This window comes from Pristiophorus japonicus, chromosome 1 (assembly GCF_044704955.1).
Source record: "Pristiophorus japonicus isolate sPriJap1 chromosome 1, sPriJap1.hap1, whole genome shotgun sequence".
NCBI lineage: Eukaryota > Metazoa > Chordata > Chondrichthyes > Pristiophoridae > Pristiophorus > Pristiophorus japonicus.
This window is the reverse complement of record NC_091977.1, coordinates 473087752-473110305: the sequence shown is the minus strand read 5'-3', so window position 1 is coordinate 473110305 and position 22554 is coordinate 473087752. Positions and strand designations below refer to the sequence as shown.

At 44.2% G+C, this 22554-nt stretch overlaps 1 protein-coding gene across 8 annotated transcripts in view; it reads left to right on the top strand.

The window, feature by feature from the left end:
• The window catches only part of mterf3 (mitochondrial transcription termination factor 3), a 133303-nt gene extending 113360 nt beyond the window's left edge, over window positions 1-19943 (top strand). For 7 of the 8 annotated variants that reach the window (XM_070894478.1, XM_070894524.1, XM_070894504.1 and 4 more), the window contains 3 exons: window positions 2571-2642; window positions 13307-13468; window positions 18009-19943. In XM_070894478.1, the coding sequence (XP_070750579.1) occupies window positions 2571-2642; window positions 13307-13468; window positions 18009-18203 (429 nt within the window). In that variant the 3' untranslated portion in view covers window positions 18204-19943. The remainder of the gene's footprint in view (window positions 1-2570; window positions 2643-13306; window positions 13469-18008) is intronic. The other variant, XM_070894542.1, reaches the window with a different exon arrangement.
• Window positions 19944-22554: the final 2611 nt, after the last annotated feature.

The following is a 22554-nucleotide window of genomic DNA, read 5'->3' as shown; positions in this document are numbered from 1 at the left end:
CCTCTGGAGAATTCAAGGCATCCCCAGTAGTGCAGCTGAGAGGAATTCACCATGTGGCTTTCACATGGATGTGAAATCATATAGTGGATATGAAATTACACCCAGTTGTTGTGGCTTAGCAGGTTGGAACTGCAGAGCAAGAAGCTCTTATTTGCTTAAAAAAAATTGTTGCGAAATCTATGATCCTACATCAATTTATATTACTACAGCATAATTTAATATTGATTTATAGTAAATATGCTGCTAATGAATGATGACTCTTTTTGCTATATTGTGGTTAAAGCAAGGTAGATTTATACCTTTTGCAAGCTCACTCTTCACTGAATCTGTCATATATTGAAACACCTTTTAAGTTGTTGAAATGAAATTATGACCGTTCTTCATCAGCGCTGCTGTTTGCTTCCATTGCATGAAGAAATGTAGATCGTGTTTTTCTTTATTTGCCAAAACAATAACAGCTACATTCTTTGTGCTAACAACAACTATATAGTGCATTTAATGTAGTAAAACGTTCCAAGGTGCTTTACAGGAGTGTTCAAACAAAATTTGACACCGAGCCACGTAAAGAGATATTACGACAGGTGAACAACAGCTTGGCCGAGAGAGGCAGAAAGGTTTGGGGTGGAAATTCCAGAGCTTGAGACTTAGGCAGTAATGGTGGAACGATGAAAATCAGGGATGCAATGAAACCAGAATTAGAGATGCCACAGCTCAACTCAATAGACTTCAGCAGAGCTTCTATTGGAGCACATTGAAAACTGTTATATTGGAGTAAAAACAGAAAATGCTGGGAACACTCAGCAGGTGTTAGAACATAAGAACTAGGAACAGGAGTAGGCTATACGGCCCCTCGAGCCTGCTCCGCCATTCAATAAGATCATGGCTGATCTGATCATAGACTCAGCTCCACTTCCCCGCCCGCTCCCCATAACCCCTTATCCCCTTATCGTTTAAGAAACTGTCTTATTTCTGTCTAAAATTTATTCCATGTCCCAGCTTCCACAGCTCTCTGAGGCAGCGAATTCAACAGAATTACAACCCTCTGGGAGAAGAAATTTTTCCTCATCTCTGTTTTAAATGGGCGGCCCCTTATTCTAAGATCGTGCCCTCTAGTTTTAGTCTCCCCCATCAGTGGAAACATCCTCTCTGCATCCACCTTGTCAAACCCCCTCATAATCTTAAACGTTTCGATAAGATCACTTCTCATTCTTCTGAATTCCAATGAGTAGAGGCCCAACCTACTCAACCTTTCCTCATAAGTAAACCCCCTCATCCCTGGAATCAAACTAGTGAACCTTCTCTGAACTGCCTCCAAAGCAAGTGTATCTTTTCGTAAATATGGAAGCCAAAACTGCACACAGTATTCTAGGTATGACTTCACCAATACCTTATATAGCTGTAGCAAGACTTGCCTGCTTTTATACTCCATCCCCTTTGCAATAAAGGCCAAGATACCATTAGCCTTCCTGATCACTTGCTGTACCTACATACTATCCTATCCTTTTGTGTTTCATGCACACAAGTACCCCCAGGCACTTTGCAATCTTTCTTCATTTAAACCATAACTTGCTCTTTGATTTTTTTCTGCAAAAGTGCATGACCTCACACTTTCCGACATTATACTCCATCTGCCAAATTTTTGCCCACTCACTTAGCCTGGCTATATCCTTTTGCAGATTTTTTGTGACCTCACAGATTGCTTTTCCTCCCATCTTTGTATCGTCAGCAAACTTGGCTATATTTCACTCAGTCCCTTCTTCCAAGTAGATTGTAAATAGATGGGGTCCCAGCACTGATCCCTGCGGCACCCCACTAGTTACTGGTTGCCAACCAGAGAATAAACCATTTATCCCAACTCTGTGTTCTCTGTTAGTTAGCCAATCCTCTATCCATGCTAATATATTACCCCGAACCCCGTGAACTTTTATCTTGTGCAGTAACCTTTTATGTGGCACTTTGTCAAATGCCTTCTGGAAGTCCAAATACACCACATCCACTGGTTCCCCTTTATCCACCCTGTTCGTTACATCCTCAAAGAACTTCAGCAAATTTGTCAAACATGACTTCCCCTTCATAAATCCATGCTGACTCTGCCTGGCTGAATTTTGCTTTTCCAAATGTCCTGCTATTGCTTCTTTAATAATGGATTCCAATATTTTCCCAACCACAGATGTTAGGCTAGCTGGTCTATAGTTTCCAGCTTTTGTCTGCCTTTTTTAATGTTGTATTGGAGTAATTTGTCGTGAACTGATTGGAGCAGATTGGATTTCCAAAATTGGAGGTGATCTATAGCAAGACTCAAAATTTCATTGACCATTAATTCCAAATGAAAGCAAACTACTGGAAATGCACAGCAGGTCCTTCAGCACCAGATACAAGAAATGATGGGTCTCTACGCAAAACATTAACCTTTCACCAGATTGGGTTCTGACAATGGGTCTCTACCTGAAATGTTAACATCTCTCTTTGCTTTCAGAGGCTATCTATTTCTGCATTTAAATTTATATTTGCAGTTTGTTTTCTCCCTTAATCTCAAACGGTGAGTGTGCGTGTCTTTTATTTTCTCCTAGACTCGCGATCTGGTCACTCGTCTCCCGAAATTGTTAACGGGCAGCTTGGAACCAGTAAAGGAAAATCTCAAAGTAGGTGAAACTGCAATAATTTTCCCAGTAAAGTATTTTTAAGGTGCAACATATCTCTTCTGTCAAACTCTCAAAAGCGTGTGATCCTCTGAGCAAGTCACTTGGGTCCATGGGTATTTTTCCTCATATATACTGGCACAACACAATTACTGCCGATTTTGCTATTCAAACAACATTTTTTTTTTTTCCCTCTGGGTCATGTTATATTTCAGTTAGGATCCTCCAATGCATTTCTGTGCTCAAGCTGCCATTGACTTCAAGCTTCTTCCAGTCAGTTCTTGCTGACCATTAAACTTCAAGCACATTCCCAGTTGGTACAACTTCCAATAAAATGTAAAAGATTCAGTGATCCATACCACATAACTAGGTACCATTTTTCATCCCTGGTCTGTGCTAAGTTAGCCAAGGTGGCACTGGGATTGCAGCAGTTTGTATCTGCATCCATAGACTGGAGAAAAGAAAGTTACCAGAGATTCTCCCTGATTGCAGTCCATTGCTGGAGAGTGCATGGGTGTACACATATGAATATTGAATGAGGACACACTCAGTTGTAAAGCCCCTCTTTTCTTCTCCAACAGTTGAAGAGCCTGCTTTTTCTCACTGTCTAGGCTTGCTAGTCAAGAATGACTTAACCACCGGTCACACAATGCAGTTCTCAAAGGCAAAGCTTGGAGCTCAAGAGTCCAGACAAGCTGGCTGGGTGAGCAGCACAAGGTGCACGATACTCAGGAAAGTACAATGGGATATCTATGGTTTTAATTGTTTATATAGCTGGAGCCATCACAATCAATCAATTAAGGGAAGATCATGTCTGACTAACTTGATTGACTTTTTTGAGGAGGTAACAAGGAGGGTCGATGAGCACAGTGCGTTTGATGTAGTCTACATGGATTTTAACAAGGCTTTTGATAAGGTCCCACATGGCAGACTGGTCAGAAAAGTAAAAGTCCATGTGATCCAAGGGAAAATGGCAAGTTGGATCCAAAATTGTCTCAGTGGCAGGAAGCAAACGTTAATGGTCGACAGGTGTTTTTGTGACTGGAAGGCTGTTTCCAGTGGGTTCCACAGAACTCAGTACTGGGTCCCTTGCTTTTTGTGGGTCAAGTACAACCTTCGAAATCCAGAAATCTCCGGAGCGAGGCCATTCCGGTTTTTGGGATTTTCCAGATTTCGAAGACGAAATCCGATGTCCTGAATCCGAAAATCCCTGGGCTGAGTTTCGGATATTTCAGGATTTCAGAGACGGGGACAGCGGCAGCAGAGGTGATTTGAGCCCCAAAGCAGACAGGGACAGATGTTGTGGGTGATTCAGGCCCCGAAGTGGACAGGGACAGATGTTGTGGCCGATTTGGCCACTGATAGAAACATAGAAAATAGATGCAGGAGTAGGCCATTCGGCCCTTCGAGCCTGCACCACCATTCAATAAGATCATGGCTGATCATTCCCTCAGTATCCCTTTCCTGCTTTCTCTCCATACCACTTGATCCCCTTAGCCGTAAGGGCCATACCTAACTCCCTCTTTAATATATCCAATGAACTGGCATCAACAACTCTCTGTGGCAGGGAATTCCACAGGTTAACAACTCTCTGAGTGAAGAAGTTTCTCCTCATCTCAGTCCTAAATGGCCTACCCTTTATCCTAAGACTATGTCCCCTGGTTCAGGACTTCCCCAACATCGGGAACATTCTACCCGCATCTAACCTGTCCCGTCCCGTCAGAATCTTATATGTTTCTATGAGATCCCCTCTCATCCTTCTAAACTCCAATGTATAAAGGCCCAGTTGATCCAGTCTCTCCTCATATGTCAGTCCAGCCATCCCTGGAATCAACCTGGTGAACCTTCGCTGCACTCCCTCAACAGCAAGAACGTCCTTCCTCAGATTAGGAGACCAAAACTGAACACAATATTCCAGGTGAGGTCTCACTAAGGCCCTGTACAACTGCAGTAAGACCTCCCTGCTCCTATACCCAAATCCCCCAGATATGAAGGCCAACATACCATTTGCCTTGTTCACCGCCTGCTGTACCTGCATGCCAACTTTCAATGACTGATGAACCATGACACCCAGGTCTCGTTGCACCTCCCCTTTTCCTAATCTGCCGCCATTCAGATATTTTGTCTTCGTGTTTTTGCCCCCAAAGTGGATAACCTCACATTTACCAAGTCACCTTGCAGCCTTCTAGCGTCCCCCTCACAGCTCACACCGCCACCCAGTTTAGTGTTATCTGCAAACTTGGAGATATTACACTCAATTTCTTCATCCAAATCATTGATGTGTATTGTAAAGAGCTGGGGTCCCAGCACTGAGCCCTGCGGCACTCCACTCGTCGCTGCCTGCCATTCTGAAAAGGACCCGTTTATTCCGACTCTCTGCCATCTGTCTGCCAACCAGTTCTCTATCCACGTCAGTATATTACCCTCAATACCATGTGCTTGGATTTTGCACACCAATCTCTTGTGTGGGACCTTGTCAAAAGCCTTTTGAAAGTCCAAATACACCATATCCACTGGTTCTCCCTTGTCCACTCTACTAGTTGCATCCTCAAAAAATTCCAGAAGATTTGTCAAGCATGATTTCCCCTTCATAAATCCATGCTGACTTGGACAGATGTCACTGCTTTCCAAAAGCACTGCTATTTCATCCTTGATTCATAATTGATTCCAACATTTTCCCCACTGCTGATGTCAGGCTAACCGGTCTATAATTACCCGCTTTCTCTTTCCCTCCCTTTTTAAAAAGTGGTGTTACATTAGCTACCCTCCAGTCCATAGGAACTGATCCAGAGTCAATAGACTGTTGGACAATGATCACCAATGCATCCACTATTTCTAGGGCCACTTCCTTAAGTACTCTGGGATGCAGACTATCAGGCCCCGGGGATTTATCGGCCTTCAATCCCATCAATTTCCCTAACACAATTTCCCGCCTAATAAGGATATCCTTCAGTTCCTCCTTCTCACTAGACCCTCATTCCCCTAGTACTTCCGGAAGGTTATTTGTGTTTTCCTTCATGAAGACAGAACCACAGTATTTGTTCAATTGGTCTGCCATTTCTTTGTTCCCCATTATAAATTCACCTGAATCCGACTGCAAGGGACCTACGTTTGTCTTCACTAATCTTTTTCTCTTCACATATCTATAGAAGCTTTTGCAGTCATTTTTTATATTCCCGGCAAGCTTCTTCTCGTACTCCATTTTCCCCCTCTTAATTAAACCCTTAGTCCTCCTCTCCTGAATTCTAAATTTCTCCCAGTCCTCAGGTTTGTTGCTTTTTCTGGCCAATTTATATGCCTCTTCCTTGGATTTAACACTATTCTTAATTTCCCTTGTTAGCCACGGTTGAGCCACCTTCTCCGTTTTATTTTTACTCCAGACAGGGATGTACAATTGCTGAAGTTCATCCATGTGTTCTTTAAATGTTTGCCATTGCCTATCCACCATCAACCCTTTAAGTATCATTTGACAGTCTATTCTAGCCAATTCATGCCTCAAACCATTGAATTTACCTTTCCTTAAGCTCAGGACCCTAGTTTCTGAATTAACTGTATCACTCTCCATCTTAATAAAGAATTCTACCATGTTATGGTCACTCTTCCCCAAGGGGCCTCGCACAACAAGATTGGTAATTAGTCCTTTTTCATTACACATCACCCAGTCTAGGATGGCCAGCTCCCTAGTTGGTTCCTCAACATATTGGTCTAGAAAACCATCCCTAATACACTCCAGGAAATCCTCCTCCACCGCATTGCTACCAGTTTGGTTAGCCCAATCAATATGTAGATTTAAAGTCACCCATGATAACTGCTGTACCTTTATTGCATGCATCCCTAATTTCTTGTTTGATGCTGTCCCCAACCTTACTACTACTGTTTGGTGGTCTGTACACAACACCCACCAGCGTTTTCTGCCCTTTGGTACTCTGTAGCTCCACCCAGACCGATTCCACATCATCCAAGCTAACGTCCTTCCTTACTATTGCATTAATTTCCTCTTTAACCAGCAATGCCACCCCGCCTCCTTTTCCTTTCTGTCTATCCTTCCTAAATGTTGAATACTCCTGGATGTTGAGATCCCAGCCTTGGTCACCCTGGAGCCAAGTCTCCGTAATGCCAATTACATCATACCCGTTAACTGCTATCTGCGCAGTTAATTCGTCCACCTTATTCCGAATACTCCTCGCATTGAGGCGCAGAGCCTTCAGGCTTGTCTTTCTAACACACTTTGCCCTTTTAGAATTTTGGTGTAATATGGTCCTTTTTGCTTTTTGCCTTAGATTTCTCTGCCCTCCACTTTTACTTTTCTTCTTTCTATCTTTTGCTTTTGCCCCCATTCTGGTTCCCATCCCCCTGCCATATTAGTTTAACACCTCCCCAACAGCACTAGCAAACACTCCCCCTAGGACATTGGTTCCGGTCCTGCCCAGGTGCAGACCGTCCGGTTTGTACTAGTCCCACCTCCCCCAGAACCGGTTCCAATGTCCCAGGAATTTGAAACCCTCCCTTGTGTACCACGCCTCAAGCCACGTATTCATCTGAGCTATTCTACGATTCCTACTCTGACTAGCACGTGGCACTGGTAGCAATCCTGAGATTACTACTTTTGAGGTCCTACTTTTAAATTTAGCTCCTAGCTACCTAAATTCATCTTATAGGACCTCATCCCGTTTTTTACCTATATTGTTGGTACCTATATGCACCACGACAACTGGCTGTTCACCCTCCCTTTTCAGAATGTCCTGCATCCGCTCCAAGTCATCCTTGACCCTTGCACCAGGGAGGCAACGTACCATCCTGGAGTCTCGGTTGAGGCCACAGAAACGTCTATCCCCCTTACAATCGAATCCCCTATCACTATCGCTCTCCCACTCTTTTTCCTGCCCACCTGTGCAGCAGAGCCACGCACGGTGCCATGAATTTAGCTGCTGCTGCCCTCCCCTGATGAGTCATCCCCCTCAACAGTACCCAAAGCGGTGTATCTGTTTTGCAGGGGGATGACCGCAGGGGACCCCTGTACTACCTACCTTGCACTGCTCTTCCTTTTGGTCATCCATTCCCTATATGGCTGTGTACCCTTTATCTGCGGTAAGACCAATTCACTAAACGTGTTATTGACGTCATTCTCAGCATCGTGGATGCTCCAGAGTTCATCCACCCGCAGCTCCAGTGCCACAATGAGGTCCGTCAGGAGCTGCAGTCGGATGCACTTCCCGCACACGTAGTCGTCCGGGACACCGGAAGCGTCGTTGACTTCCCACATTGTACAGGAGGAGCATAACATGTGTCCGAGCTGTCCTGCCATGACTTAACCTTTAGATAAACTTAAATTGGCAACAACAATGCTAAAGGTTACTTACTGATATAGAAAAGAAAAAGAAAAACTACTTACCAATCACTTACCCTCTTGGCTGTGACGTCACCTTTCAATTTCTTTCTACTTTTTTTGCCTTCTCTCCCCGCTGCAGCTGCACCGGCTGGTCTCTTGTAGGCCTACTCACCATGCTGCCGCACTGCCTCCCGACTCCCTGATGGCCTCCTCTCTGATGAAGGGCCTCTTGTAGGCCTCCTCACCACGCTGCCGTTCCGCCTCTCAACTCCCTGATTCGGGCCCCAAAGCGGACAGGGACAGATGTAGTGGGTGATTTGGGCCCTGATGCGGTGGGGATGGCGGCTGCAGGGGGCGGGGGAGGGGATCGAGATCCAGATGCCGGCGGGCAAGGAGGGGAGGGGAGGGGAGGGGGGTAAGGGGGAGGATTCGGACCCAGATACCGACGGGGATATGTTGGGGGGGTGGGGGAGGAGCGGGGTGACGGATTGTGATCCGGATGCTGACGGAGACATTGGGCGGGGGGCGATGGAGGGTGGAATTGAGGCGCGGACAGGGCCAATGGCTGTGGGATGATTCAGACCCCTTTGCCAATAGGGACAAAGGGGAGTCCAACAGCAATCCAGCGGTTGGCGTTTTGGAATTGCAGGTGCTAGTGGATTCAGGGTGCCTCTTGTGTCTTGCAGTGCGAGTTGTTTGGGAGTGCTGGTGAGTGTTTAGGGAGTGGTATTTGTACAGGTTTCACTGTGCAGTGCTGTGCTGTTGATGTTTGGAATTTGTGTGCCATTGATATCACTGTTGTGAAGGGAATGCCCGGTTTTCTGAACAGAGGAGGCTGAAGGGGAGGCTTAATTGAGGTGTATAAAATTATGAGGTGCCTAGATAGAATGGATAGGATGGACCTATTTCTTTTAGCAGAGAGGTTGATAACCAGGGCGGCATAGATTTAAAGTAATTGGTAGAAGGATTAGAAGGGAGATGAGAACCTTTTTCATCCCGAGGGTGGTGGGAGTCTGAAACTCAGTGCCCGAAAGGGTGGTAGAGGCAGAAACACTCGTCACATTTAGAAAGTACTTGGATATGCATTTGAAGTGCCGTAAACTGCAAGGCTACGGACCAAGAACTGGAAAGTGGGATTTGGCTGGATAGCTCTTTTTCAGCCAGCACTTGCTCGCTGGGTTGAATGGCCTCCATCTGTGCTGTAAATTTCTATGATTCAGTTGCAAGCTCCATTCCCATTATCAAAAATTGGTTTTGACTCTGCATGTGCACCAACATGGATAATCAACTGGTGTATGTATATAAATCTGTGATTTATTATTTAAAAAATTAAATGTATAGAATATTCATTTCTTATCTGCTAAATCTTAATTCCTGTAGCCACATTTTTGTAAATTTATTAGAACTTCCTATATCCACATTTATAATTGTGTCACATTTCAGGATTTTATAAAACTATTTTCGCTCAGAGAGGATTTGGAAAAAGTTAGCTTTAATTGCTGTGATTTAACGCATAGTATTTTCCAGAAAGAAGCACTAAAATGATAGGTGGTTATTATGCTCATATTTTTCCCTGAAAAAAACTAAACAATAAGCAGCATGTTCACTTGTCTTGATAATTAATAAACACGTCACCCAATGCGTTGGGAAGTTGCTGGTCCTGGAGGTTCAACAGAGGGTCTGGGAAGCCTCCCATCCCGGCGGTGGGTGGGGCTCTCCCATCCCGGCGGTGGGCGGGGCTCTCCCCTCCCAATGGTGAACATAGGAAGAAAGAAAAAAACAGGGAGAGATATTGGGCAATCAGTTCCCGCAAAGACTGTGAGGTCATTCAGGTTTTTTTTTAAATCGAAAGCTGCAAGAGGTAGTCAAGCCTAGCAAAGGTTATGTGAAGATTAGAACACTGGGAAGTAGTTATAAATTATTTTGTTTTAAGTCAAGCCAAATGACTGCTCATGTGGAAAGATTAGCAAGTTCATTGTTTTATATTACGCAAAGACAAATTGTACTGATTGAATGACCAAATATCCAATGCCGATCACAAGGGGGAAACTGTTGCTGAATCCCTTAGTTCCACGATCGTAGAGCTGAATTTTGGGCAATATGGGCACACTCTCAAACATAAAATGCTCAGATTGCTTACTGACACTGCTGCACCATAGAGGATGTCTATGGTAAGATCCATTAAATGTAACCAGTGGATATTGCTTTTTCAAACTCTCATGCTATAACTTTACAATATGGCCACCAGGGAGCATATGAAGACTATTTCTCTCACTGCTTAGGAAGATAGGAACAATAGTCGTCTGTTTAGCCCCTCAACCCTATTCCTCCATATACCCGCCTTTGCCGCATATCCCTTAATATCTTTGATTAAAAGAAAATTATCAATCTCAGATTTAAAATTAACAATTGACTTGGCATCAACTGCCATTTGCGGAAGAGACTTCCAAATTTCTACCACACTTTGCGTGTGGAAGTGTTTCCTAACTTCACTCCTGAAAGACCTGGCTCTAATTTTTAGGCCATGACCTCTAGTCCTAGATTCCCCAAATAGTTTCTCTCTATCTACCTGATCAGTTCTCTGCTCTGTCACTATCTTGTTTTTCCTTAACCTTGCAGAAGATAAATATTAATGCTTTCCTATACAATTTAAGTGCTTTTTTTTCTTTTATAAAATATTTACTTTCAAAGTTTTATTTTATTTTATCATTACTTTAACATTATGCCTTTGTTGGGCTGTCTCACTTTTTCCTTTTACTCTGTTGCTTAGCCACTCAGATTTTCAAATTTCTCTCCGGTGCACTTGCTCTCACTCATGCTCTCTCCCTCCCTGCCCATCTCTCTCCTTTCCCAACCCAATGACTCCACTGCCCAGCCCCTCCGTTGCTCCTTGCTACACTGTGCCTCACAGCTGCAGCATCGTTGCCATCTCAGGATCCGCACACTCCTGGAGTCCATTAAATATAGGGGTGAGTGTTTTCACTCTTATCTGGAGATTCTGAAGCTGTCGCATTCCATGTCTATGGTTGCATGTAGACGAGGCATTTAGTGGTGTAATCCCGCGGCGAAGCATTAGAGACTCCAAGACAGACACACCATAATTCAGTTGGCACTGGTCATACTTTGTGTGGGTGTTCAGTCACTGGCTCCGTCTCCCAGCTACTACTTTTCTGGTAGTCTCCCATCCCCCACAACCTTCAGTTCATCCGAAACTGCTGCCCATGCCCTGTCCCACTCACCCATCGGCCGTATCCTTAGCAAAACTGAGGTCAATTGGAAAAGCCTCCAGTGGCTGGAATCATACTAGTCACGCAAGTAGATGAACTTGGTTTCACAGGCCAATTAACACAACCCCAGGGAAACGACCTTGTTCCAACCATGTTTAGCTACTTCAATAATGACCTCTCTGTCATAAAGTCAGGATTGGGGCTATCTACTGATGAAACTACAATGTGCATACTTCATTCACAGCTCCTCCAATAATGGAGCAGAACCTGAACAACATCCAGGCGTAGTTTGACAAGTAGCAAGTAACATTTGTGCCATATAAGTGCCAGGCAATAACCATCTCCAACAAGAAAGCACCCAACCACTTCCCTGTCGTCTTCAATGGCACCACTTTTGCCAAGGCTCCACCATTAATATCTTGCCAACAGAGGATGGGTTGTCCGTGGCAAATGGCTCACCTGATCCTTCACTTCTTTTCCCCAATCTGCAAATTTCAGTTGAGAAGTGTGATGGATGCAGCCACAACATCTTTTAAGAAGCTTTATGCCAGCCAGGAAATCACATTCAGCTTCGTTAGTGCCTCTGTCACTGAACTCAGTATTCACCCCTCCGCCAACAGTGCACTTTGGCTGTAGTATGTACTACATTCAGGATACATAGAACATAAGAACATAAGAATTAGGAACAGGAGTAGGCCATCTAGCCCCTCGAGCCTGCTCCGCCACTCAACAAAGATCATGGCTGATCTGGCCGTGGACTCAGCTCCACTTACCCGCCTGCTCCCCATAACCCTTAATTCCCTAATTGGTTAAAAATCTATCCATCTATCTGTGATTTGAATACATTCAATGAGCTGGCCTCAACTGCTTCCTTGGGCAGAGAATTCCACAGATTCACAACCCTCTGGGAGAAGAAATTCCTTCTCAACTCGGTTTTAAATTGGCTCCCCCGTATTTTGAGGCTGTGCCCCTAGTTCTAGTCTCCCCGACCAGTGGAAACAACCTCTCTGCCTCTATCTTGTCTATCCCTTTCATTATTTTAAATGTTTCTATAAGATCACCCCTCATCCTTCTGAACTCCAACGAGTAAAGACCCAGTCTACTCAATCTATCAAAATAAGGTAACCCCCTCATCTCCGGTATCAGCCTAGTGAATCGTCTCTGTATCCCCTCCAAAGCTAGTATATCCTTCCTTAAGTAAGGTGACCAAAACTGCACGCAGTACTCCGGGTGTGGCCTCACCAATACCCTGTACAGTTGCAGCAGGACCTCTCTGCTTTTGTACTCCATCCCTCTCGCAATGAAGGCCAACATTCCATTCGCCTTCCTGATTACCTGCTGCACCTGCAAACTAACTTTTTGGGATTCATGCACAAGGACCCCCAGGTCCCTCTGCACCGCAGCATGTTGTAATTTCTCCCCATTCAAATAATATTCCCTTTTGCTGTTTTTTTTTCCCCAAGGTGAATGACCTCACATTTTCCGACATTGTATTCCATCTGCCAAACCTTAGCCCATTCGCTAACCTATCTAAATCTTTTTGCAGCCTCTCTGTGTCCTCTACACAACCCGCTTTCCCACTAATCTTTACACAGCTACACTGTAGCAACTCAACAAATGTACTTCAGCAGCACCTCCCAGCCCTGCAACCTCTACCACTGAGACGGACAAGAGTAGTAACGATGTGGGTGCACCACCAGCTGCAAGTTTCCCTTCAAGTCGCACACCATCCTGACTTGGACATTTATCACCATTCCTTCATCATCGATGGTTCATAATCCTGGAAATCCCTACCTAATATTGTGGGAGCACTACAATCACAAGATCAGCAGAAGTTTAAGGAGAAGTCCTGCCACCATTTTCTCGGGGTAACAGGGATTGACAATAAATGCAGCTATGTCAATCTCATTGCAAATTCATTGTACAGTACCCTTCTTATTTATATGGAAAGCAAGCCTATTATTCCAGTTACATGACATGTATAGGCTAAAATGGAACCTGTTTAGTTTTGACTGTTTTATGTAACAGCTGTAGTAGCTAGTTTTCCACCGAGTTATTTATCAGTTCAATCATTGCAAACCTCTCACTCCGGCAACTTCATTGTTTTCCAGGTTTGCCGGGTTGAGTTGGGGTTTCGTCATAATGAAATCCAGCACATGGTAATCAGTGTCCCCAAACTCCTCCTCGCTAGTAAGAAAAAAGTGACTGGACTGTTTGATTACTTGCACAATACTATGGGTATCCCTCACCACCTGATTACAAAATTTCCTCAGGTAAATATAGATGTTTACTTCACCTTTCTACATTAAATGTACTGTATCCTAATCTTCATATTTAAATTGTTGTGGGATCGTTACTGATTTATCTATATGGGTAGAGCTGCAGAACACCAAAGGGCAAAAAACTTTAGTGGGAGTTATGTACAGACCTCCAAACAGTAGTAGTGATGTTGGGGAGGGCATCAAACAGGAAATTAGGGGTGCATGCAATAAAGGTGCAGCAGTTATAATGGGTGACTTTAATATGCACATAGATTGGGCTAGCCAAACTGGAAGCAATACGGTGGAAGAGGATTTCCTGGAGTGCATAAGGGATGGTTTTCTCGACCAATATGTCGAGGAACTAACTAGGGGGGAGGCCATCTTAGACTGTGTGTTGTGTAATGAGAGAGGATTAATTAGCAATCTCATTGTGCGAGGCCCCTTGGGGAAGAGTGACCATAATATGGTGGAATTCTGCATTAGGATGGAGAATGAAACAGTTAATTCAGAGACCATGGTCCAGAACTTAAAGAAGGGTAACTTTGAAGGTATGAGGCGTGAATTGGCTAGGATAGATTGGCGAATGATACTTAAGGGGTTGACTGTGGATGGGCAATGGCAGACATTTAGAGACCGCATGGATGAACTACAACAATTGTACATTCCTGTCTGGCGTAAAAATAAAAAAGGGAAGGTGGCTATCAAGGGAAATCAGGGATAGTATTAAAGCCAAGGAAGTGGCATACAAATTGGCCAGAAATAGCAGCGAACCCGGGGACTGGGAGAAATTTAGAACTCAGCAGGGCAGGGAAAATGGAGTACGAGAACATTAAGGCGGATTGAAAAATTTGTTTTATGGATATGTAAAGAGAAAAAGTTTAGTAAAGACAAACGCAGGTCCCCTGCAGTCAGAATCAGGGGAAGTCATAACGAGGAACAAAGAAATGGCAGACCAATTGAACAAGTACTTTGGTTCGGTATTCACTAAGGAGGACACAAACAACCTTCCGGATATAAAAGGGGTCAGAGGGTCTATTAAGGAGGAGGAACTGAGGGAAATCTTTATTAGTCGGGAAATTGTGTTGGGGAAATTGATGGGATTGAAGGCCGATAAATCCCCATGGCCTGATGGACTGCATCCCAGAGTACTTAAGGAGGTGGCCTTGGAAATAGCGGATGCATTGACAGTCATTTTCCAACATTCCATTGACTCTGGCTACCTTCCACTCGATCGGAACTGATCCAATGTAACCCCACTTTTTTAAAAAGGGAGAGAGAAAACAGGGAATTATAGACCGGTCACCTGACCTCAGTAGTGGGTAAAATGATGGAATCAATTATTAAGGATGTCATAGCAGCGCATTTGGAAAGAGGTGACATGATAGGTCCAAGTCAGCATGGATTTGTGAAAGGGAAATCATGCTTGACAAATCTTCTGGAATTTTTTGAGGATGTTTCCAGTAAAGTGGACAAGGGAGAACCAGTTGATATGGTATATTTGGACTTTCAGAAGGCTTTCGACAAGGTCCCACACAAGAGATTAATGTGCAAAGTTAAAGCACATGGGATTGGGGGTAGTGTGCTGAGGTGGATTGAGAACTGGTTGTCAGACAGGAAGCAAAGAGTAGGAGTAAATGAGTACTTTTCAGAATGGCAGGCAGTGACTAGTGGGGTACCGCAAGGTTCTGTGCTGGGGCCCCAGCTGTTTACATTGTACATTAATGATTTAGACGAGGGGATTAAATGTAGTATCTCCAAATTTGCGGATGACACTAAGTTGGGTGGCAGTGTGAGCTGCGAGGAGGATGCTGTGAGGCTGCAGAGCGACTTGGATAGGTTAGGTGAGTGGGCAAATGCATGGCAGATGAAGTATAATGTGGATAAATGTGAGGTTATCCACTTTGGTGGTAAAAACAGAGAGACAGACTATTATCTGAATGGTGACAGATTAGGAAAAGGGGAGGTGCAAAGAGACCTGGGTGTCATGGTACATCAGTCATTGAAGGTTGGCATGCAGGTGCAGCAGGCGGTTAAGAAAGCAAATGGCATGTTGGCCTTCATAGCGAGGGGATTTGAGTACAGGGGCAGGGAGGTGTTGCTACAGTTGTACAGGGCATTGGTGAGGCCACACCTGGAGTATTGTGTACAGTTTTGGTCTCCTAACCTGAGGAAGGACATTCTTGCTATTGAGGGAGTGCAGCGAAGATTCACCAGACTGATTCCCGGGATGGCGGGACTGACCTATCAAGAAAGACTGGATCAACTGGGCTTGTATTCACTGGAGTTCAGAAGAATGAGAGGGGACCTCATAGAAACGGGTTTAGACAGGTTAGATGCAGGAAGAAAGTTCCCAATGTTGGGGAAGTCCAGAACCAGGGGTCACAGTCTAAGGATAAGGGGTAAGCCATTTAGGACCGAGATGAGGAGAAACTTCTTCACTCAGAGAGTGGTGAACCTGTGGAATTCTCTACCACAGAAAGTAGTTGAGGCCAATTCACTAAATATATTCAAAAGGGAGTTAGATGAAGTCCTTCCTACTAAGGGGATCAAGGGATATGGCGAGAAAGCAGGAAGGGGGTACTGAAGTTGCATGTTCAGCCATGAACTCATTGAATGGCGGTGCAGGCTAGATGGGCTGAATGGCCTACTCCTGCACCTATTTTCTATGTTCTATGTTCTATGTTCTATGTTTCTATGTTTATTAGTATTGTTTCCTGTTTATACAGAGAGATTATTTTAAAATTAATACTGCATTATCACAACGTGTTTGCATTACACTGTACCATAATAAAAAGTCTTAGAAATTAGTAGCCCTGATGCTGTGCAAAATGACTGTCATAGAAAACTTGTCCATGCTTATAATACAGGTTTTATTTTACAAATTTTTATAATTTTAGTGATGAGTACAGGAAGAAATAAGCAAACTACCCAAGAACAGTTTAGCATTACTGCGGCAATCAATCAGGTTAAGGGGCAGAGTCACCTTATAAAATCTTCCCAAGCAGAAAACTATTGCTTTTTACGGTTTTATTTTCCTTCACCGCATCTTTTATTAGTGTCTGTGTTTGTACACAATCCATGTTTGAGGGATTGGGTAGGTGACCTGGTCCTAGGTGGCCACCATTCCCCCTTTGCTTGGACTTGTGTGCAATAGTGACGCAGGAATCAATTTTATTTCCTTTTTTTCTCCTCTCCCCCACCGACGCCCCCCCCCCCCCAGCATGTCATATACCACCACCATCAATTTCTGAAACAACGGCCAGTTGCTATCTTATATTCTTGCCATAAAGAGTTTTAAGTGTAAATGTTCTGCTTATCAAGATTAATAAATGGAAAATCATGGTGTAGGGGTGTGTAATTTCCTGATGTGCACTCCTGGGGCCCAACATTGGCCATGATTTGCATCCATTTTTTTGGAGTAAGTTCTTTCTGGTGTAAGTTCAAAAATGCCATTTTCCTCAAAAGATTTGCTCCAGAGTAAGTGAGCACGGTACGATTTTTTTTAGGTCAGTTTTTTTTTCCAAAAGTGGGCGTTCCCAGACACTTATGTCAGTTTTGGCCATTTATGCCACTTTGGCCAACAAAAACGTACTCCAAATTCACTTAGGTCAGCGTATGTGGCCAGCTCTGAAAAACCTTGCGGGCAGTTAAGAAAAAGCAGTGCACATTCAGCAGTCATTAGGGCAGGGATAGGGGAGGGAAGGGAACTGGAGAGGACCTCAACAACCAAGTAGCAAACATTAAGGAAAAGCTCAAACCAATAAAATACAATAAAAAAAAGATGTAAATCATAACCCTACCTTATCTTTAAAGTCTGCCCGGGAAAGGCAGTGGGCCGGCCTGTGCATGAGGTCATTCGGCCTGGGATAGGAGAGGGAAGACGTGCACCGGAGAAGTCACAGCTGCTGGGCCGGGGCGTCTCCGGGGGGTGGGGGAGGCGGCCACTGAGTGACTGGAAGAATCACAGCTCCTGGGTGTAGAAGTCTCGGTGGGGGGGGGGGGGGGGGGGGGGTGTGAGGGGTGCACCGAGTGACCGGAGGAATCGCAGCTCGTGGGTCCGGAAGTCTCATCTCTTTTCCCCCCCTCCACTCGCAAAACTCTCCTCTCCCCCCTTACCCCCCCCCCCCATTAAAAGTTTAAAGCAAAGCCACTAAATAAAAAATAAAAGCAAAGTCCTTACCTGCCTGGGAACTCTGTGGGCCGGCCGGCCAGTGTGGGAGTGGAAATATAAGAGAATTGCTCGGGTCCACAGGGTGAAGGGACACGTCCCCTCTACTATTAACATCATAGCGCTACCTACACTAGTATAGGTGCTTATAATAAGTTTTCAAGGAAATATTCCATATACTAAATTTAATATAGATAGCTAGCTTTTCTTGTCACATTAGAAGTTGTACAACTGAAGACTTGAGTAGTCTTGTTGCGTACTAACTTTTTGACTTTGTTAATTATAAAAGAATTTGGGTTTAAAGTATCTAGAAACTTTCCTGTAACTGTAAATCTTTCTAATTACATTTCTGCACCAAATAAAGGCTTCTTGTTTCTGCCCTAGGTTTTCAATGCAAAGTTTCTGAGAATAAAAGACAGACATCTGTTTCTTGAATACTTGGGACGAGCACAGTATGATCCATCTCAGCCGAACTACATCTCCCTGGATAAACTGGTGGCAACACCTGATGATGTATTCTGTGTAGAGATAGCAAAAGGCACATTGCTGGACTTTGAGGCATTCCAAAAGACACTTTAAGTTCCAACCAATGGTTTCAATATGTGCTGATTTACATAAGGAATAAGTAGATATAGGGCAATGAATATTTTTCCTGTTCACCCAATAACTGCATAAACTACTTCCAGACCAATTGTGGTTTGCTCAGCAGCAATGCTTGAGGTATCTGATAATGCATTCAAAAAAGTAATTTTCACCGTAAAGCTTCTGTAAGGCTGTAGATTTTAGCTGCGATTTTATATGTTGTGAATCAATGCTCACTGGGAAATGGATTTAAACTTCCAAAAACTGATATATCTTCCAATAATTGCTAGAAAGCTGCCACCTTTAGCAGATTGAATCCAGGCTCCGGATGTGAATTATTCTTCTTAGGCGGTCGGTCCCTCGTATCGAGGATGACTTGCTTCCACCAAAAAGGGAGAAGTTCACAGGTGTTTCAGTGAGGGACCTGATATTTTGAGGGGTGGAAGATGCCTGTGTGTGGATTTTTTTTAACGTGTGGTGACCGTTGCACACTAGCCACCAGACGGGCTTGACAGAGCTCGGTCTTGGTCCAGTGGCAAGGATTAACCAAGACGACTGAAGACCAACTCTGCTGTACGGACCTAGTGCGCACACATATCGCAGTGTGGGCTGGCCCGTGCTGCCACAGGGCCCTCGCATCTGCTGGGCCCCGAACTCACGCCTCTGCTGGGCCCCCAATCACGGATGTGAATCATCATCATCATCATAGGCAGTCCCTCGAAGTGAGGATGACTTGCTTCCACGCCGAAAAGGGATGAGCTCACAGATGTTTCAATGAAGGACGTAATATTCCAGATCCTGAACTACAACGTGAAGGGTGGAAGATGCCTGTGCTTGGATTTTTTTAACGTGTGGTAGCCGTTGCACACCAGCCACCACACGGGCTTGATGGAGCTAGGTCTTGGTCCAGTGGCAAGGATTAACCAAGACTAACCGGAGATCAGCTCTGCTGCACAGACCGAGCACGCACACATATCGCAGTGTGGGCTGGCCCGTGCTGCCCCTGGGCCCTCGCCTCTTCTGGGCCCCAGATTCACGCCTCTCCTGGCCCCCAGTCACTTCCCTCTACGGATTTTTGCTGCTCCTTTGCCCCTCCTGCTGTGTCTGCCCGCACTGCAATCAGCGACCTGGCTTCGTCGCTGTCGCCCTCCAACAGCACGCACTGCTCCCTGCAGTGGTATGCCACAGCACACTGCTCCCTCCAATGGCCCCGGCCTGCTGATGGTCTTTCAGGCCGGGACCGCGCTGGGCCGCCGCACGCTGCTCCCTCCAATGGCCCCGGCCTGCTGATGGTCTTGCAGGCCATCACACATTGCCACACATTTACTAATAATACTTTAATGGCAACTGGACTAAGGAAGGCTCCTTAAAATGTTGAAAATCATGTAAATTATTTTGATTTCCACCATGTTTAGATGTAAGAATTTTGTTGATGTAGACATTTATCTCTGAAACTATACAGTGTTGCTTGGCTCAAGCCATGCTTAGATTAACCCCAAATGTAGACAGACTCTGTAACTGTACAAGTAATATTAAAAATTCTCTTTATACTACAATATCATGCAAATATGGCTTGTAATCCACCCAACAATAAGCTACTGCTGGAAGCACACAGCAGCACTTGTCAGCATCTGTACAGAGATTGTGGCAGACCTGTGTATTTCCAGGAGCTATTTTTGTTTCAGCATCAGCATTTGAGATTTTTTTCTTTTTATTAATAAACTACTGTTTGAAATATTTTACTATGCAATTTATTATTACCATCTCTCGATCCCTCCACTGCCTCTAATTTGTCATGCTACTTGTCTGACATCCAATGGAATGAGCAGAAATTTCCTACAATTAAACATTGGGAAGATCGAAGCCATTGTCGTTGGGCCCTGCCACAAACTCTGTTCCCCAACCACCAACACCATCTCTCTTCCTGGCAACTGTCTGAGGCTGAACCAAACCGCTCACAAGCTTTTTGACCCTGAGCTGAGCTTCCGACACCATATCCTCTGCATCACCAAGACCGCGTACTCCCGCCGCTGTAACATTGCCCGTCTCCGCTCCACCTCAGCTCACCTGCTGAAACACTCATCTGTCTCTCTGTTATCACCAGAATCAATTATTCCAATGATTTCCTGGCCGGCCTCCCACCTTGCACCCTTCATAAACTCGAGCTCATACAAAACTCTGCTGCCCATATCCTAACTCTTGCACCAAGTCCCATTCACCCATCACCCCTGTGCTCGCTGATCTACATTGGCTCTCGATCTGGCAACACCTCGATTTAAAAATTCCCATCCTTGATTTCAAATACCTCCCATGGCCTCGCCCCTACCTGTCTGTAACCTCGTCCAGCCCTACAATCCTTAAATTCCGGCCTATTACACATCTGCAATTTTCATCGAATCCACAGTTGGCAGCGTACCTTCAGCTGCCTAAGCCCTGGAACTCCCTCCCTAAACCTCTCTACCTTTAGTCTACCTCCTGTAAGATGCTCCTTAAAATCTACCTCTGACTGATCTTTTGGTCACCTGCTCTAATGTGGTGTGATATATTCAGAGCACAGCACACACAGCTTCCTACATGGCAGGCAGCTCTCTCGGAAGCCTCCGGAATCTGCCTGGTTCTGTTTAATTATTAACTCTGCAGTTGCAGTACACAATACGTCCACATCCACAGTGTGGCGCTACAAACATTACAAGCTTACAGACATTACACTTCTCCCTCCTTAATGAAGAAGTTATAACAAACATCATACATAACTTTCATGTCTATACATAACACAGGATATAATTTTTTTTTTAAATATTTACAAATTTAACTTTACCACTTGTTTTCTGTTTCAAAGAGGATACCTTCACTCTCGAACAGAACCTTCCAAACCTGGTGTCGATTTCACACTCATTTGAGGCTCATCCTGAGGAACGTTTTCCTCCACGGAATTTCCTTGATTTTCATTTGAACTCACTCTAACTTCAGGCTCTTTGTTTTCCTGACTCGGACTCAGACTTTCATTCTGATTCTCTCCTGGATTTGTTTCCAGTACATTGGATTTAGGATTTGCTACTGGTGTATCAAAACTATTTGATGAGTCAGAAATAATTGAATCATTCCCACCTTCAACTCCTCCCATGTCTGTAGGTAAAATATGATCAATATGAACAAACCTAACCTGTCCATTATCAAACATCTTTACCAAATATGTGCAAGGACCACATATCTTCACCACTCTTCCTGGTAACCACTTTAACCATTTATGGTGATGGTTCTTCACTCTCACCTTCTGGTTTAATTTCACACTTCTCTCTTTTACCCTACCTCTATCATGATTCTCTTTTCTGTCTTAATTGTGTCTCTTCTATGGACTGCCAAATTTGGTTTTAACAACGAGAATCTGGTTCGTGGCTGTCGTTTGAGAAACAACTCTGCTGGTGTTCTACCAGTAGTTGTATGAGGAGTATTTCGATATGTAATCAAAAAATTAGCCAATTTCTGATCCAATGGCAACTGTCGTTTCCTCGGATTTGGATCTAACATTTGTTTTATGAGGGCACGTTTTACAATTTGTACATTTTTGCTCGTGAATTGTGCAAATTCTTCTGAAGGAAATTATGGTCCATTATCCGAAACAATTTCTTCAGGGAGGCCAAATGAAGAATTTTTTTTTCGCAAAATGTCCAATGTTTTACTACTTGTTATTTTCACATTGGAAACACCTCGACCCACTTCGAATGGCTATCAATCACAATGAACAATTGTTGTCCTTCTAGCTCAGCAAAATCAATATGTAGCCTTTGCCATACCCTGGGAGGCCATTTCCAAGGCTGTAATGATACTGGTGGTGGTTGTTTGCTTACCGATTGACATGTCGTACACTGACTCACGATGTACTCTATATCTTTATCAAGAACTGGCCACCATAAATAACTGCGAGCAAAAGTCTTGATCAAGCACATTCCCAGGTGCTGGTCATGGAGGTCTCCTAATAATTTGGACCTGAATTTATTTGGTATAACCACTCTTGCACTCCCCGTGCTACAATCTTTATCGACTGATAATTCATTCTGTCGAATGAAGAATGGATGTGTATCTTTGTCTGTTACCTGGTTTAGCCATCCATTTGCAATATATTCATACACCATTGATATCACTGGGTCACATTTAATTGCTCTACCAATCTCTTCAGCTGTGACTGGCAGTTCATCAATGTATGAAAAATAAAACACTTCTTCCCTATCGGGTGTAACTTGTGATGGGGAAGGCATTGCATCAGCATTACTGTGATCAGCTGATCGTCTGTATTCAATATCATATGTATATGCTGACAAAATCAAAGCCCATCTCTGCATTCGGGCTG